Raw genomic sequence first — 15,923 nt, 5'->3', positions numbered from 1 at the left:
TGGTCGCGGGCCCCAACAGCACTGGCCTCCTGCGCCTGTCTCGGCTGCTGCTCTCCCTGCCGTGTTATGGTCACTGTTGTTGATGAGGACGACGTTACTCATTATTTAAGGGGGCTGGGGGCGGGGAAGGGAGTTGGGGTTTGGGTTTGATTTTTTTTCCTTTCTAAAGCTGCATTCCAGCGCTGGGGGTTCTGGGCTGGTTTCCTGGAACGTGAAGATCATTGTAGCAGCCCTGATAGGATAAGGGTATTTTGGAGAGGGAAATTTCCCATGGGAATCAGCCTGTTTACAAGAGGGTAGGATTGGGGTGTCCCCTATGCATATTTACAACAGGACAGACTCGTGGGGGACAGGGTTATCCTGCTGCTTCTCTTTTCCCGCCAGTCCGATACCCGACGTGGGACGTGCGCCCTTTGGGACCGGCGAGGGGCCGGGCTCGAGTCGCCTCCCCTCATGGCCCACACAGCCCCCATGACCAACGGGGGAAACGAAAGGGCCCTATTACCCTGGCGAGACCCCCAGCAGAGTCGGGACTTGAAAGCGGGCCTGAAACAACCTCGCTAACCAAAATTTCTGTTCACTACGGAGACAAAATCGCCGCCGTATTTCCTGTCCTCGAACACTTCCTGACACGGGGAAGATAACAAAGGGGAAAGTTTAAAGTAATAAATATACACGATCTACTTCTCTCCACAAGTGCATTCTCGACTGCCGGTGCTAAGGCCAGGCAGCACTCGACTGAAGAGAAACTGGGCTTTTCCAGTCCTCGGCCCGACCCGTGCTCTGACATCTCCTTAACATTTTTTAAGGATTTTCCTCACCCCAGAATTTCTGGGGGAGGAGGGGTGAGTGTATGTGTTTGTGCATTTACATCAACTTCCAGAGACTTCACTCCCCTGCTTACACTACCCGTGTCAGTGTGTCCATTTCTGACTGGATGAATAAGTGGGGCCGGTGATGCCGGGCAGTCCTGTGGTGAGACTCCGAGTGTTACTGAACTCCGTAAAAGCTCTTGGAGAGAAAGGATGGCTACTTTCTGCCTATTATTATTATTATTAAATTAAGCGGTAGCGGGATTTAATAAACCAAATTATATTATTAAAACTCGAGAAGGTTTCCTGGGCACGCAGAAGCCCACTGACAGGTTTTCTTCTGTTTTGATAGAATTAGTGCTGTTATGGTACACTTCTCCCTCACAGGCAGTAGCTCGAAGATTAAAGATCGCACACCTCTAGATGAGTCAAAGCCTACATCCCAGAGCAACGCATACATTTCGTGATTGATTTCTCCGCTGAGTTGTTTCCAGTTTCAGCCTTGTGCCAGACCTCTTCGCCTCTCGGCACATCGCACGGGCTCCTCGCCGCATTCCGCAAGACAGTCAGGGGAAATCTGAACCTCTGTCAACCTCAAATCCAGACTCTTCTTGCACAGCATCCTTTTGGTCCAAAGCTCCTTAAGAAAAGTTTTACACTAGAGCTGACTGAAGAACATTTCTGTCTGCCCGAATGGCGAGGCTGCGCTGAGCCACCGCCATGCCTGGAACGAAAATAGCCCTCTCGACCGGAGCCAGGGGAGCACTGCCTCTGTGGTCAGGTCCTGTGCTCAGAGCCCTGGGAGTGTAAACGCGACAAGCTCCGGCAGGGCGGGTAAGGAGCCCCTGATGCGCCGCTCGCACCCGGCGCTCGGTCGCCGCACCCCGATACTGCCTCAGCCCCTATCAAGGGCATCTAACCCATGTCCTAGCCAGCCCACTGCCTCTCCCCCGAAACAAGCAATACCTCTAATCATTTCACAAAGATGACTTTTTTCTCCTTCCCCCCCCCCTTCCCTGGGAAGTCATCCTGGTTTTCATCACTAAGCAAATTCAGCACAGAATTTATAACGGTGCTTTAAAGGAAAGGGTTAATCGTCGTTGTCGGTTTGGTGGTGGTTTTTGTTTGGTTTTTTTTTGTTGGTTTTGTTTTGGGGGTTTTGTTTGTTTGTTTGTTTTGTTTTGTTTCGGAGGTTTTTTTGGACCCCATTCTCTTCCCTCGAATGCATGTAGTCTCATTTGAGCCCCTCAACGTGATGAAAGCTATTGATTGCCGTGTAGAGTCACAGACTTTTAGCAGGCTCTCCCAGCCCCCACCCCCAAAAAATAAATACGAAAAGGGAGAAAAAGAAAGTATATTTTCGGAAGTGTCTCAAATATGTACAAATCCCATTTTATGTCTTCCCATTCAAGTGTATATTGATATCATAAAAGATAAATCCTTCAGCAGGGTTTTTCTCTCAGTACCTTATTCATTGAGACTGGCAGTTCCAGTCATTATTCCACTCCCTTAAACCCGATTCTGATGCCGGCTAAATATAGAGCTTCCCCTTACTGGGAACGCGAATCGAATACACAGTAAGCAAATCAGTAGCACGGGAGGGGAAAAAAATCCTTGATCAAAGCCCTCCTTTTCTTCCCAATCCTGGTTTGTCGGGGCGGAGACAGGTTTCTCGCTTATTGCACATCATTTGCAAAGATCAAGCTTAACATGCAGTCACCTCTTCCAGAAGTAGTAGTTAAACCAAAAGTTAGGGGGTGGGGGTTAATAGAATTACAACCAGATTGAAGTATTTTCAAACGAGGGTGTAACGGTGAAAAATAAGGTGTGTTATTTCAAAGCTGGGAGGAGCTGTACTTTATTCAGGTCAAATTTTCAAAAGATATACAAACATCCAAGGGGAAAAGATGCATAGGATGCAGTGCAGAAAAATACCTTCCATCTCTCAGTCTCAGAAGACCCTGGTGGGGCTTTTTTTTTTTTGTGTGTGTGTGTGTGTGTGTGTGTGTGTGTGGTTTTGGTTTGGTTTTTTTTTTTTTTTTTTTTTTTTTTTTTTTTTTTTTTTTTTTTTTTTTTAAAGTAAATTACTTTAATTTACTTTTAATATTTTTCCAGCTCTCAGCGCGTGAGGTCACCCCGGATGGAAGGGTATGGGGGGGAAGGGGGACCAGGTATGCCCTGTGGGGAGGGTTGGGGCGGGGAGGAAGGTGACATTGGCAGAGGGATAGGGACACAAAAGCTCCGCTACGCGCGCACCGCGCCGGGCCGCGATCGGTCGCCCCGCGACCAGCAGAGGTCGCCGCGGTGTCTGCGCGCCCAGGCGCGGGGAGAGGCTGGTCGGGCACAGCGCTGTGCCCGCGGAGCGGAGCCCCCGCCCCGAGCGCCGCAACGCCAAGCGCCAGAGCAGGGGGGCTGCGGAGCCATGGGCAGCACGGGGCGCGGCGCTGACCCCCGGCCAGGCTCTACCCGTCCCGGACGGCACCGCAACCCGCCGATTCGAGTGAAATTGGCCATCTACTAGCTGTTTGCCCCAAACATGCGCCAGGCTGACCGAAGCTGCTACGCTTGGCAGTCATTCGTCATAACTGCTCTTTGGTTTGCTCTGCTAACACAGAGAATTATAAGTGTTATTCTTATCCCTAATTACCTAGGTATGCATAATTATACGTATACTAGTTTTTATGTATATATATGTGTGCATATATATGTATATACATGTGTGTGTGCGTATGTATACACATGTGCACCTCCCCCAACACATATATGTATATCGCCAGTTTCTTGGCTGTGGAAGTGATCACCTAGCAGAGTTGCATTTCCCACTGTTTATTTAAACTTTGAATATGTAAATTCACTGTGTGCACGTGTTTACAACCATATCTCTACTTCCTGAAACTATCTTGAGGTCATTTCAAGCCAAATTTGTTATCTCCACAAGTGGCAACGTTGGATCCCACTTCTTGTTTGTAATAAACCTGGAGGGTGTGTTTGCCCTCTCAGCCTCAGAAAGGAAAATATCTTGCAAAGTTAGTAATCCGAGAAGGTCCGTTGTTTAGTAGCTGTCTCATCAGCAAATGCGAGTTTCAGAACTATTTCTTGACTGTTTCTTTTCAAGCAGATTTCTCCTAGGTAAATTATTCTGCATTAATATGGTTTTGCCTCCCTTACACCCAAACTCAGTTGCCTTTTAAAAACATAGGACATCAAAAATAAATATATTTTCCTGACGCGTAGCGATTGGAGGGCACTTCTACACTACGTTGTTGAGGGCGGTGTAATAGTTCATATGAAACAGAAGACAAAAATGGGATCTAAACAAACTCAAAGGGAACGTTTAAATCGCGGGGTGGAGAAGGTGGATGTCAGAAGGGCATGGGGCGGACACGCTCGGGAACGGGTACAGTTCCTCACACGGGCTAAAGGACAGGCACTGAGTAGCCGAAGGGAAGCCTGCCCTTTGAAAAACACACACAAAGAAATCAGTGCCCAAAGAAAAGTTGTATTTTGCCTGGTTTGGGAAACTTTCAGATAACTTCTCGCTGAAGTCCGAGGTGCGCCGTGCGCCCCTGAGCAGCGGTGGACGCGGGCACCGCACCGCACCGCACCGCACCCCGCTTGGCCGCGGCTCTCGGCTGAGGAGTTCCCATAACGCCTCCAGGGAGCAGCGCCGCAGATCCTTTCTAACAGCAAGTCTGCGTCTTCTCTACACCTTTTTTTATAAGAATTTTAAGGGATTCTTCTTGGGGAAAGGCAGAAGTTCTTGAGAGGCAATTTAAGGTAAATATTTGCACCTCCTTCGACCTTGTGTTTTAACAGAAATACATGAAGATTTTATCCGCGGTTTTAAGAGAAAAGGAGACGGGAGGGCAAACATAAACCGTCCCATCTCGCGGCTGGGGCCATGCCCAGGCTGCCCACCCTGCCCTCCCTCGGGGAGCTCGGGGCAGTTCCGCCTGGCCAAACCGGCGCGTGGAAAGGTAAACGTTCCTAAAGGAAATAGTTGGGCTAATAAAAATGTGTACATATATGTGTGTGTGTATATAGATATATATATATGTATATACAGACATATATATATATATATATATATATATATATATGGATGGATGGAAATGGTATACACAGTACGGCAAACCCGGCGGGGGGGGAGAAGGTAAAGGAGCCCGAGCGAGGGTTCGGGGAAAGCAAAACGAAAGGTGTAACAGGAGATAAGCGGCGGAGATGGAGGAGAAGCGAACAAGAAGTATAAAAACGGGGAACACAAATAAGGAGTGGGGGGAAAAGTTGCCCGGGCTAATCCGACCCGGGCCCGCGGCGCCGCCAGACGCCGACACACGATAATGGGGGGGCCGCTGCGCCGCGCCGCCCGCCGCCAATGGGCGCGCGCGGGCGTGACGTCCCCGCGCGTGACGTCGGGCCAATGGCGAGCGGGCTGAGTTGGAGCAGAGAAGTTTGAGTAAGAGATAAGGGTGAGGCGAGTGCCCGCAGCCGCCAGCGCCCAGCTCGGCACCGCCGCGCCTCCGCACCGACACTGCACTGCACCGCGCCGCACCGCCACCGCGCCGCCCCGCGCCGCTACCGCACCGCCACCGCTCCGCTCTGCGCGGCCGGATCCCGCCGCGCCCCCGTCGCCGCGCCCCGCACCGCGCGCCCCCTGAGCGCTCCGCAGCCCTGACAGTGTCTCCCCACGCTGGTGGTGTTTTGTGCCATTTTCTTTTTTTTTTTTTCTTTTTTTTTCACGATTTCGATTTTTTTTTCTTTTTATTATCACTACTTTTTTTTTTTTTTTAATTTTATTTTTGTTTTTAGCGACAGCTCTCAAACCTACTTTGGGGTCTTAAAACGAAACCGTACACCATTTCACTGTGGACATTACACCCTCTTTCAGATATGGGAGACATGGGAGACCCACCAAAAAGTAAGGCGGAATCTTTACCGTTGTTGGAATAAATGTGCTGTCTATTGTAACCGTCTCAGGCAGGCGAACTGCTAAAGTGCTGAACTTCATTTGAATGGTAGAGAAGGTGCCTTTGTTGCCATGCCTGCATGCTTACTCTGTTTTAACGTCGTAGCGTTATATGTTAACAGCCTCGGGTCCTGCTCTCTTTTAAAGTTTGTGAAGCAGACAGGAATTTAATGGGATCTCCAAACACGGAGCCTTAAGTTCTTCTTGTGATAGACTGCGGTGAGGCTAACTGTCCAGCACCTAGTCGGTCTAGGGTAGTTCGCATTAGACTTGCGAAAGACAGCAAGTGACAGCCTTAATGATGCTTGTTCTTGCTAGAAGCCTCGACTCCCCTCTTCCGAGGGAAAAGTCTGAATGGGAAGTGCACGTAGCCATGCTTCATCGTTTCCAGTCACAACCTCTTGAAATATGAAATAATGCACAAAGCCACTGTCCTCGTAAGGCAGGGCATTCAACCAAGCAAATAATAAAATAAAAATAAAACAACATGGGAGTTTGGAGTTTTGATTCCATGCAAGGTTTGTGAAATGAGGACCTTCACCCCGAAGACTCTTCACATTTGCGTTTTAACATATGTTCCTCCTCCTTTCTCAACGAGGCAAGGTTTTGATGGCACACTTCAGTTATCATCCAAAAGTGCAATACAAAAAACCCCCAACTCAAGACCAATAAACCCATTAAAAAAAAACCAAAACAAAAAAACAAAAAAACCCACACAAAATCCCCCATAACAAACAAAAAAAGGCAAAAACCAAACAACAACACTCTCGGAATACGCTTTATAAGGGAATGGCATTAAAAGTGTGTTTATCTCTGTAGGAGAGTAAATGGTTAGTCAATCATGTATTTATTTTCATTTCAGAAAAACGTCTGATTTCCCTATGTGTTGGTTGCGGCAATCAAATTCACGATCAGTATATTCTGAGGGTTTCTCCGGATTTGGAATGGCATGCGGCGTGTTTGAAGTGTGCAGAGTGTAATCAGTATTTGGACGAGACCTGTACGTGCTTTGTTAGGGATGGCAAAACCTACTGTAAAAGAGATTATATCAGGTATGCCATTTATATTGTTTAATTCTTCAGTGAGATTTTATTTTTATGTTGTTTAATTCTTCGGTGAGATTTTATTTTTATTTTTAAGTTTATAAATTTGACAGATGCATGAAGAGGAAAAATTGAGAGGAAGAGGTTAAAGACAACTGGTATATTTTTATGTGGTTTCCCATAGACAGACCGGCAAGGAAAAATGTAGTCGTGAAGTTTTTTTCCATAAATTCAAATGCAAATTACTGTATAAACAAAACTAGGTTCGAGACTGTGTAGGATCTTTCTGAGGACTTTGTCACGTAAACCTTTGATTCTAACAAAGTGGGAAATCGTAGGTAGTGGATATTTTTAACCATGTAGGTATTACGAGCAACATAGAAGTGATTGCTTTCTAACACAACCTGAGAAAAACATCCCTCTGTGTTTTTGCAAAGACAGAATGGCATTCATAAGAACGACTCTTCAAGCATGTATGCCGCAAAAATAAATACACGGGTGAAAAAAAATACTTAAATCAGGCCTGTCTAAAACAGAAAGCAAAAGGAAAACAAAAAGAAAACGCAAATTTCCTTCATATTGAAGATTCTTTTATGGCGATGTTAAAACCTAGACTGAAATGTTTCTTAGCTAAAATAACTGACATTTAATCTTTTTAAATATTAACCCCTTTGGTGATATCTGACTGCCTTTGCTTTCTTATCTTATCTGTACTGATGAATTAGACAGACCAGATCAAATTGCCCATCATCTGTTCGCGAACAATTGGGTATATTTAGATAATGGAACCGCTTCCTTCCTCACATTAAAATCTGGTAACTGATAAAATGTGAACGTTGCCAATCCTAACACTATAGAGAAACCAAAGCAGGAATTTCGAGTGTGTTTATTATTTGTGCTCTTGGGTCATGCTGATCCATTTCAGTGTCACCTACTGGGTTTGCCAAATCAGAAGTTTGAATGACACTGTGGTATGAAAAGCATTTTTTTTTTTTACAGAAAGTTTCGGAAGCAAGTCCCTGAGACACCTAAAATATCGTCTGATTTCTGTGTAATTCTGAACTGAATAAACCCCTTGACTCTTTCCTGCTCCAGTGCACAATTTATAAACAGACCATTCCTTCAAACCATTGTGAGATTATTCTCCAAGTTCTATAATGACGAAAACTAGAGCTTTTAAGCTTTATTTATTTATTTATTTATTTCTTCTTTACTTTTAAACGAACTTTGGAGCCATTCTTTTAAGTGTTGTTCTTTCACTGATTTCAAATGAAAGGAAAACGCTTGGACTGAATTGTGTTCACTTACCTCCTTATGGAACTCAGCGGGAGAAATGTAAGCAGAAAAAAAAATGCTGCCCTATTAAGTTAATATGGAATACATTTAGTTTGCTACAATTTAAAAAGGAAGACGTATGTTACATGCAAGGTGACTTTGAATTAGACCGTGAGCCTATCTATCTATAGGTGTCAATCCTGTGGGCAACTACCACAACTTTTGTACATATGAATGCACATGCTTAATGATCCCTCTATTCTTCTGCTGTTTAGCTGTTTGTTTGGGGGTTTTCTTCTCAAAACTGTATAATTTCGATAATTTAGCTCTGTATAATTTAGCTCTGAATATAGGACTAGCACACCTTTATAGCCGTAGCAGCTAAAGAAGTGTTTAAATAACATCTGTACCCACATACGTGTTACACAGACTGTATCTCCAAGGAAGTATACTGGTGAGGAAATGAGTGGGAATAAATAATAGCTCAGTTTTAGGAGCAGTTTTCACAGTTCTGTGTATCGTGAGCATGCATATGTGCGTATATCCGTACATTTGCAGAAAGTTATTAATTTTACATCGTATAAAGAAAGCTTCTGGCTAAAGAGCGCTCGTTGGTAGCCAAAAGACTGCAGTGCTAGGCACTCGAGTTGGAGGATTTCTCGTGTTTATTTGCTGGTGGGTGAACTGCCCCCCCTTCCTCCACGGGAGACGAGGAGCCCGCCACCCACTCCAGAAAGCTATTATTTGCCTTTTTGGGCTGTCAGCAAGGAGCTGCCCTCTCATTCCTGCAAGAAGGCTTGAGCCCCAGCTCAAGGTGTGAGCGGCAGAAGAAGGGAAAACAGGGCAGGGAGGCTGAAGAAGGGACAGGCTGCAAAGCCAGAGCACCCAAACTGCCTTTTAGTTGGAGGCAGAAGAGAGGAGTTACATTACTATATATGTGAGCCTGAGGAGACGTGTGTATGCTTATATTGTTGTATAAAATCAACTTGGTGAGAGGGGACGAGAGGAAGAGACTGCGCGCTGGCAGTCACCCCTGCCGCGTCCCAGAGGCTAAGCTAACGGCAGTCCAGGCACACATCAAGCGGCACAAGTCCATAGTGGGTTTCGCGCAAATAAATACGATAGTTTTGTGAGGCTGGCAGGTTTGTGCGTGGGGAGTGCATGGCAGCTTTGGCAGCGTCGCCTTTCCGAGGTATGCCCGGGTAGTCCAGTTCAGTCCCAGGCCAGGTTAGGTCAGGTGAGGAGGCAGGGAGAGGGCAGGAGCGGCCCCACTCCCTCTTCAGCTCGGGCGCTGGGGCAGCAGGGAGAGGTCAGATCTCCTCGGGAAGCAAAGGGGTCCTTTTTTTTTTCTTACACTTTTTGCCTCACCACTCTTCCACTGGTGCTTTCGGGTCCCCTCCACCTTTTAAGGCATGGGGATCAGCGCACGGACCGCAAACGAACCCGGCTTATTCCTTTCCTCTTCTGGTTTCTTTATTTTTCGTTCTTTTTAAAGAAGCGGATTGCGTGCGGCGCGTCTACGCGGGGCAAGGGGCTGCCCACGAGCGGGAGTGAAAACCTCTTTCTTTTTTCCTTTCCTTTCTCCCCCCCGCCCCTTCCCTACCCTCCCCTTCCCCCTCCTGTGCTCTCCCTTCTTCCCTCCCTTCTCCTTCTTTCTGGGCTGGGCCCTGATCAGGTTATACGGCATCAAGTGCGCCAAATGCAGCATCGGCTTCAGCAAGAATGACTTCGTGATGCGCGCCCGCGCCAAGGTGTACCACATCGAGTGTTTCCGTTGCGTGGCCTGCAGCCGCCAGCTCATCCCCGGCGATGAATTCGCGCTGCGGGAGGACGGCCTCTTCTGCCGGGCGGACCACGACGTGGTGGAGCGGGCCAGCTTGGGCGGCGGGGATCCCCTCAGCCCCCTGCACCCCGCCCGGCCGCTGCAGATGGCAGGTACCGCCCGCGCCCAGCGCCGCGGGAGACCGCGGGGTTTGGCGACGCCCGGCCCCGCGCGGGGCGCCCGGGAGAGCTCCACGCTCCCAGAGGGTCCCGCACCTCCTCGGAGAGGCGGCGGGCGACTGCCCCACGCCCAGGGCTGCCGCGAGAAACGCCCGGGTTCGCGGGACGCGCGAGGCGGGACACCTGCGGAGGGGCCGCACCCCCGCTCGTCCTGCGCTCACCGCGGACGGGAGTCCTCCGTCACGCTCTCCCGAGCCCCGAGCCTGAGTCTGAGCCGGAGAGGGACAAGCCGCTGAGGAGAGCAGGTCTACGGCAAAGAGCCGGCCGATCCCCCGGCCGCCTCAGGAGCGTGTGCAGAAGCTGTTCTGAACGCTGGAGGAAGTGGGGTCCTAAAAGAGATAGACTTCATAAGTACAGGCGAGCGCTTAGGCTGTAATTTAAAACTGTCAACAGGCTAATCTTCGGTAATTGCCTTTTAAAGTGACTCTGCCTTCTTGAAATGTTTCTTGTGATTTGATGAGAATTTCATCTCAAAACTCAGCCTAGTAACTTCAGACTCGCCCCACCTTACAACTTCACTCACACTTGTAGTTCTCGACGTGGCACGTCAGATACTCAGAGACTCTTAGCTTTAGGAAAGGACACATCTCTTTAGGAAGCAAGCTATGCTGGACGACACAAGGTTGGCCGGCATTATTGCTGTGCATGTAACTGTAACTCGGAAGGTTATTTGCAATGTTTAGCTATGCTAAAACGGGCTCGTTTCCCTCTTCTGAGCTGCTTTCAGGTAACATGCTTATATTTAGGGAGAAATAATCCTGTACCTGATCAGGGCAGAATTCTAGAGAGACTGTGCTCCCTATAAGGTGTTTGTGCATGTCTCCGAAAGTCTTATTGTGTCGGCAGGTATACTGATAAGATTTGAAGCCTTCGTATTGTCTTCATTGCATTTGCTGATGTGCTATTATAATCAGAGAAATCGGAATCCGACTGTACAGAAGCGAGCACCTCAGAAAGTTAGCTAAACAGCTTTAGGAGAAAAAAAATAGCAATGTTTTTATTTTTCTCTTGACTGAGTCAATTTACACCTACACAGCTATAGCTACACAATGCACAGAAGAATGGCAGAGTTACAGGAACACTTCTAGCACTTGATGTGATGCTACCCGTAGGTTTGCATTTCTTGACGGTTTCCACGGGTTACTGGGCTTGCTCTCCCTTTTAAAGAATCAGATAAACTTTTTTTTTTTTTTAATATTCTTCTGAAGTCTAAACAAATTCACCTAACACCTTCACTTTCTAAGATAGACGCCATCCTCTGTGCTTTGGTACACAGGGCTCTCACAGGCTTTTTCTCCATGGGCTTGGTGCAGAGGATTTGGCTTGTTTTGCTTTGATTTGGAAGCATCAAACCACTGGGAGCTATTGCATGTTATGGCGGCTTCTGGCTAAATTGAGCTAGATTCACTATACAAGAAGCAGACCCAAATTATGATTAATTTAAGAAGTATTCTTTCATTAATTTTTGGGCCAAAAATCTGGTTTGGTGATTTGTCAGGAAAAAAAACACACAAACCCCTCTCACTCCTTTCCTAGCACACATACACCTTAGCAAACTCGCCCTCCCCTGTCAAGTCTCATACAGGTTCAAGCTTCTGTCATTAAGGGTTTTAGGGGGGTGGTTTGTTTTTGCAAATTAATTATCTGAGGAATCAGAAATGTCAGTCACTCCACCAGCACATAAAGCAGAGGAGTCTGCAGCAGCTCCGATAGATCTGAGTGTTTGAATGGCCTTTGAAAGAGGGTTCATCACCTGCCCCCCCGCCCCCCTCCCCCTGTCCCACCAGCTTAGATTCATAGTCTCTGCAGACTCCTTGCTTCCTACTCATGGGGATCCTGTTCCTCCCTTCCCCTACAGCAGAACCTATCTCTGCCAGACAGCCAGCTCTGCGGCCCCACGTCCACAAGCAGCCGGAGAAGACCACCCGAGTCCGGACTGTCCTCAATGAAAAACAGCTTCACACCTTGAGGACCTGCTACGCTGCCAACCCCAGGCCTGACGCCCTCATGAAAGAGCAACTGGTAGAAATGACTGGCCTCAGCCCGAGGGTCATCAGGGTTTGGTTTCAAAACAAGCGATGCAAGGACAAAAAAAGGAGCATTATGATGAAGCAACTTCAGCAGCAGCAACCCAATGACAAAACTGTAAGTGGCTTCAGCCTCTGTCGGTGTTCTGCCTTAATTCCCAAGGCTAAACGCCTGGGATACATCCGGCCCGGACAGCCTCGGGGCTCGGTTTGATGCTTTTGATTTTTTGCGAGCTCCCTTAAAGAAAACTATACCTCGTAGCTATTACTGGTTTGTTTCTGCAGTCAGTGCAATCGAAACAGACGACAGCGAGGAGCCTATATAGGCTGCTTACGCGAACCCAAATCTTTTGCGAGGCTAAAGATACATAGCGGCTTAGACTACTTTCTTCTCTGCAGCGTGAATTGTGACCTGGAGAGATCATGGGATATAGTAAGCCCAGGTTTGTGTAATGTCGATACTGCAAATGCAAAGGACTCTTTAAGGGGAAAATGACGTTTTCGCCCTCTTCCCTCGTTTTAAACAGGAGTAAATCCAGTAGGGAAAAAAAAAAAAAAAAAGGCATGAGGGAATTTAGATGTGTTTTTCTTAGCATTTATATACTATTATTTGTATAGGTGTGATAGGTGTGTGTTTGTCAGTGCACTTACTGTAGAAAAATACAAATGCAATGCAAATTTTTCAGAATTACCATCGTGTTTACAGGTTAATTTATAGATAGTTTTATGTATTTTGAGTTGTTGCCTGCGGACATAAGCGTGTGTGATGCAAACAAACGGAAAGTAGAACAAATTGTCTCCATTTTAAGCCATTTTTTTTCTTTCTATTGTCGCTAGTCCACTTCAGTAAGAGTCTGTTACTCTCCCTGTGTATATTGACTGACCTGAGAATGACTATTAATTCGTAAGGCTGCCTAGTTAAGTGGAATTTAAGGAGTTTCATTTTACCCTGTTGGAATGCAATAAAACACAGTGTTATTAACTTTCCTGAACAATCTATTTGTCGAGGCTTGGAGTTATGTTGTACACTGTTCCTGCACCACAAGGCGTACTGGGAGGGCTGTTTTGTTTTGTTTTGTTTTGTTTTTAAGAGCGAGGTAATGACGTACCCCAGTGGATGCCATGCAGTGGATATACGATCTAGTTAAGGTCACGCAGAACAAAACCAGCCTGGATGCGACATAGGAAGGGAGGAGAATTAACCGTTTCTTGTTCTGAGACGTGCATCGGCAGTCGAGATACAGAATGATCATATTTAAGAAAGCTTAGGACGGAGGCAGTATGCCTTGAGACGAATAGGAGGATTAAAGGGAAAGAAAGTAAACTTCCACCGTGATAAATGCAGCGGGTAGAAACAGGCTGACCTAGAGTAGAATAGAGTAAGACATTCACAGCAGATTAACAAAGCAAATACAAGAGACCGTATAGATAAGATAGAAAGCAGTTTATTGACTCAGCACTTATATACAATGAACCTAATCAAGCTCATTAACATCTTTTGCTGGGCTGTTTACAGAATATCCAAGGGATGACAGGAACTCCTATGGTGGCTGCTAGTCCGGAGAGACATGACGGTGGTTTGCAGGCGAACCCCGTGGAGGTGCAGAGTTACCAGCCGCCCTGGAAAGTACTGAGTGACTTCGCGTTGCAGAGTGACATAGACCAACCTGCTTTTCAGCAACTAGTAAGTGTCGGTTCCCAGCCGGAGCAGGCCAGCCGGCATCAGGGGCAGTGCAGTAGGGGATTCATTAAAAATGCCGGATGCTCTCAGGGAGACGAGCAATCCAGGCTAGCTGGGTTTTCCTGAAATTACAAGGTGGATATGATAACACCTAGAAACACTGAAAACTGAATTGATATCATAGGGGTTGATGCATAAATCTACCTTAGTGTACAGCAGAGCTCTTGCCAAGTTGACTTTGAGTTTGGGTAAGGCCTGACCCAGGTCTGAGAATAACTCAGCTTTCACACTCCTGAAAACTGAAAGCACCTCATCCAGAGAACTAAAATATTCTTCACATGTCATTTAGTCGTACTTACATTTGTGAAAGCAGTTCACAAATCTAAGTGAAAAATTAAAAATTCGCCCCTCCCCACTTTGGGCCAATTTTGGCTTTATGCCATAGGGTGAATTTTAAATGCATGTCATTGCAATGTCAATCTCGGGCCCTTGTTTTGTCACACACATATCAATCAATTAAAATTTTGAAGTCCTTTTTTAAAGCATATATCTCTAGATAAAACTTCATATATTTACATACCCAGACAAAGACACCTATATATATATAGCTTACTTTAAATGTTGTCCTTCTTTAGAAAAGAAATAGTTAGTATGTATTCAGGTGAAAAATTCAAGAATATAATAAACTGCCTTAAGCCAAAAGAAGATAGATATTTTAGAATAAATTCTGTTCTTAACTCCTTTCCTTATGCCTACATCACTCGGTAGCTTATGTGGGACCATATCATCTACAATACTTAGGCCCAACAAGGTCAATTAAGGACAGAAATTCAACCTTAATTCAATTTCTTGGCCTAAGTGTGTTAAAACCAGGTTTAAAATAATAAGGTACGTTGTGTATGGTATTTCAATAATTCAAAATAATAGTTATGAAAAATTAACATGTAAACTCTTTTATGATCTGTTGGACATTTTTTTCTTACATGAAACAATGCAAGACAAAGGTTTGTAGCTGAATCTAACACTGTGTTCAAATCTTTTAGGTTTAGTACTATGCTCTCTTGCAGAATCACTTTTCTTTTGCCCAACAGCAGTCTGCAGCTTGTTTCCCTCACTGGCACACCGTGCTTGCTCAGGGAAATATAGCACAGCAGCAGGACCATTTGCATCCTCTTACATCTAGAGCAACCCTTGTTTTTCCTGTTTTAATCAAACTATCCATCATACAGGAGGAAAAATTATCTCCTTCTCTTGCCTTACTTGACTGTGCCTTAACCGAATATGAGACTTTAGAAATCTTTGATGCAGTGAGTTTTTGTATGGAATAGTCGAAAAAAAGAGAGAGAGAGAAAAAAAGCAGAATAGAAGATGGGTAGTTCAAATACACATATGCTTATAGGTAGACAAATCATTAGATTGAGAGATTAATATTAATATACATTCGATATAATTCGTGATACTGAAAAGAGTTAAAATAAAGAATAGTGGATGGAACAGACAATTCATCCACTGTTCAAGGCACGTCTCTAATCTGGAAAGGGCCTTAATCACAGGATTGGCCAGCTAAATTGGTGCCAAAGAAATGCTTTTGGATTAGCAAAGCTCCACCCTTCGAATCATGTCTTTTCCCAACGCTGCTCCTAAACTAACAGGAGCAGTGGGGCACATTAGGATGGAATAGTGTGACCTTTTTTATCAAACTGACTCTCATTAAGAAGAGATAGCACCCGCCTCAAATCACAAATGAAAGAGGATGGCTGGCTTCAAATGCATTCTGCTGCTGCATGCTCCTTCCAGGTTTATTTTGGTATGTGCACAAAAGGGGAAAAAGCTAACCTTTCAGTTTCGTGTCAAGAAAACATATGCACTCCTAAATAATTGACTAGAACATCCTGTTGGGATTGCCACTCTTTCAAGACGGGGAAGAAGACCTCATTAATAAGTTTGTTTGTTTATTTGCTTGATTTTTGAGTCTCTTTTTTTCCTTTATTTTTATTTTTTAATCTACTTTTTCTCGGTTATTTGGCCAAAGGCCTGAAGAGGGTTCCTGTGAAATCAATGGGGAAGCTAAACAGAGCAACCAGCAGTGACACAGCCTCCTGTGGAGATGTATCAGGC

General features: G+C 45.8%; 1 protein-coding gene across 4 annotated transcripts in view; it reads left to right on the top strand.

The window, feature by feature from the left end:
* Positions 1-4,372: 4,372 nt before the first annotated feature.
* The window catches only part of ISL1 (ISL LIM homeobox 1), a 12,741-nt gene continuing 1,190 nt past the window's right edge, over positions 4,373-15,923 (top strand). Inside the window, exons 1-6 of one of the 4 annotated variants that reach the window (XM_027910527.1) lie at positions 4,373-4,589; positions 5,622-5,730; positions 6,641-6,830; positions 9,772-10,031; positions 11,956-12,242; positions 13,641-13,808. In XM_027910527.1, the coding sequence (XP_027766328.1) occupies positions 5,703-5,730; positions 6,641-6,830; positions 9,772-10,031; positions 11,956-12,242; positions 13,641-13,808 (933 nt within the window). In that variant the 5' untranslated portion in view covers positions 4,373-4,589; positions 5,622-5,702. Of the gene's footprint in view, positions 4,590-5,433; positions 5,506-5,534; positions 5,731-6,640; positions 6,831-9,771; positions 10,032-11,955; positions 12,243-13,640; positions 13,809-15,923 lie in introns of those variants that run through there. The other 3 variants (XM_027910544.1, XM_027910534.1, XM_027910537.1) reach the window with 3 other exon arrangements.

The sequence above is a fragment of the Empidonax traillii genome, unplaced genomic scaffold (assembly GCF_003031625.1).
Source record: "Empidonax traillii isolate 1590-97213 ecotype Southwest subspecies unplaced genomic scaffold, ASM303162v1 scaffold29:size1973556, whole genome shotgun sequence".
Taxonomy (NCBI): domain Eukaryota; kingdom Metazoa; phylum Chordata; class Aves; order Passeriformes; family Tyrannidae; genus Empidonax; species Empidonax traillii.
This window is presented reverse-complemented; position numbering and strand designations above follow the sequence as displayed.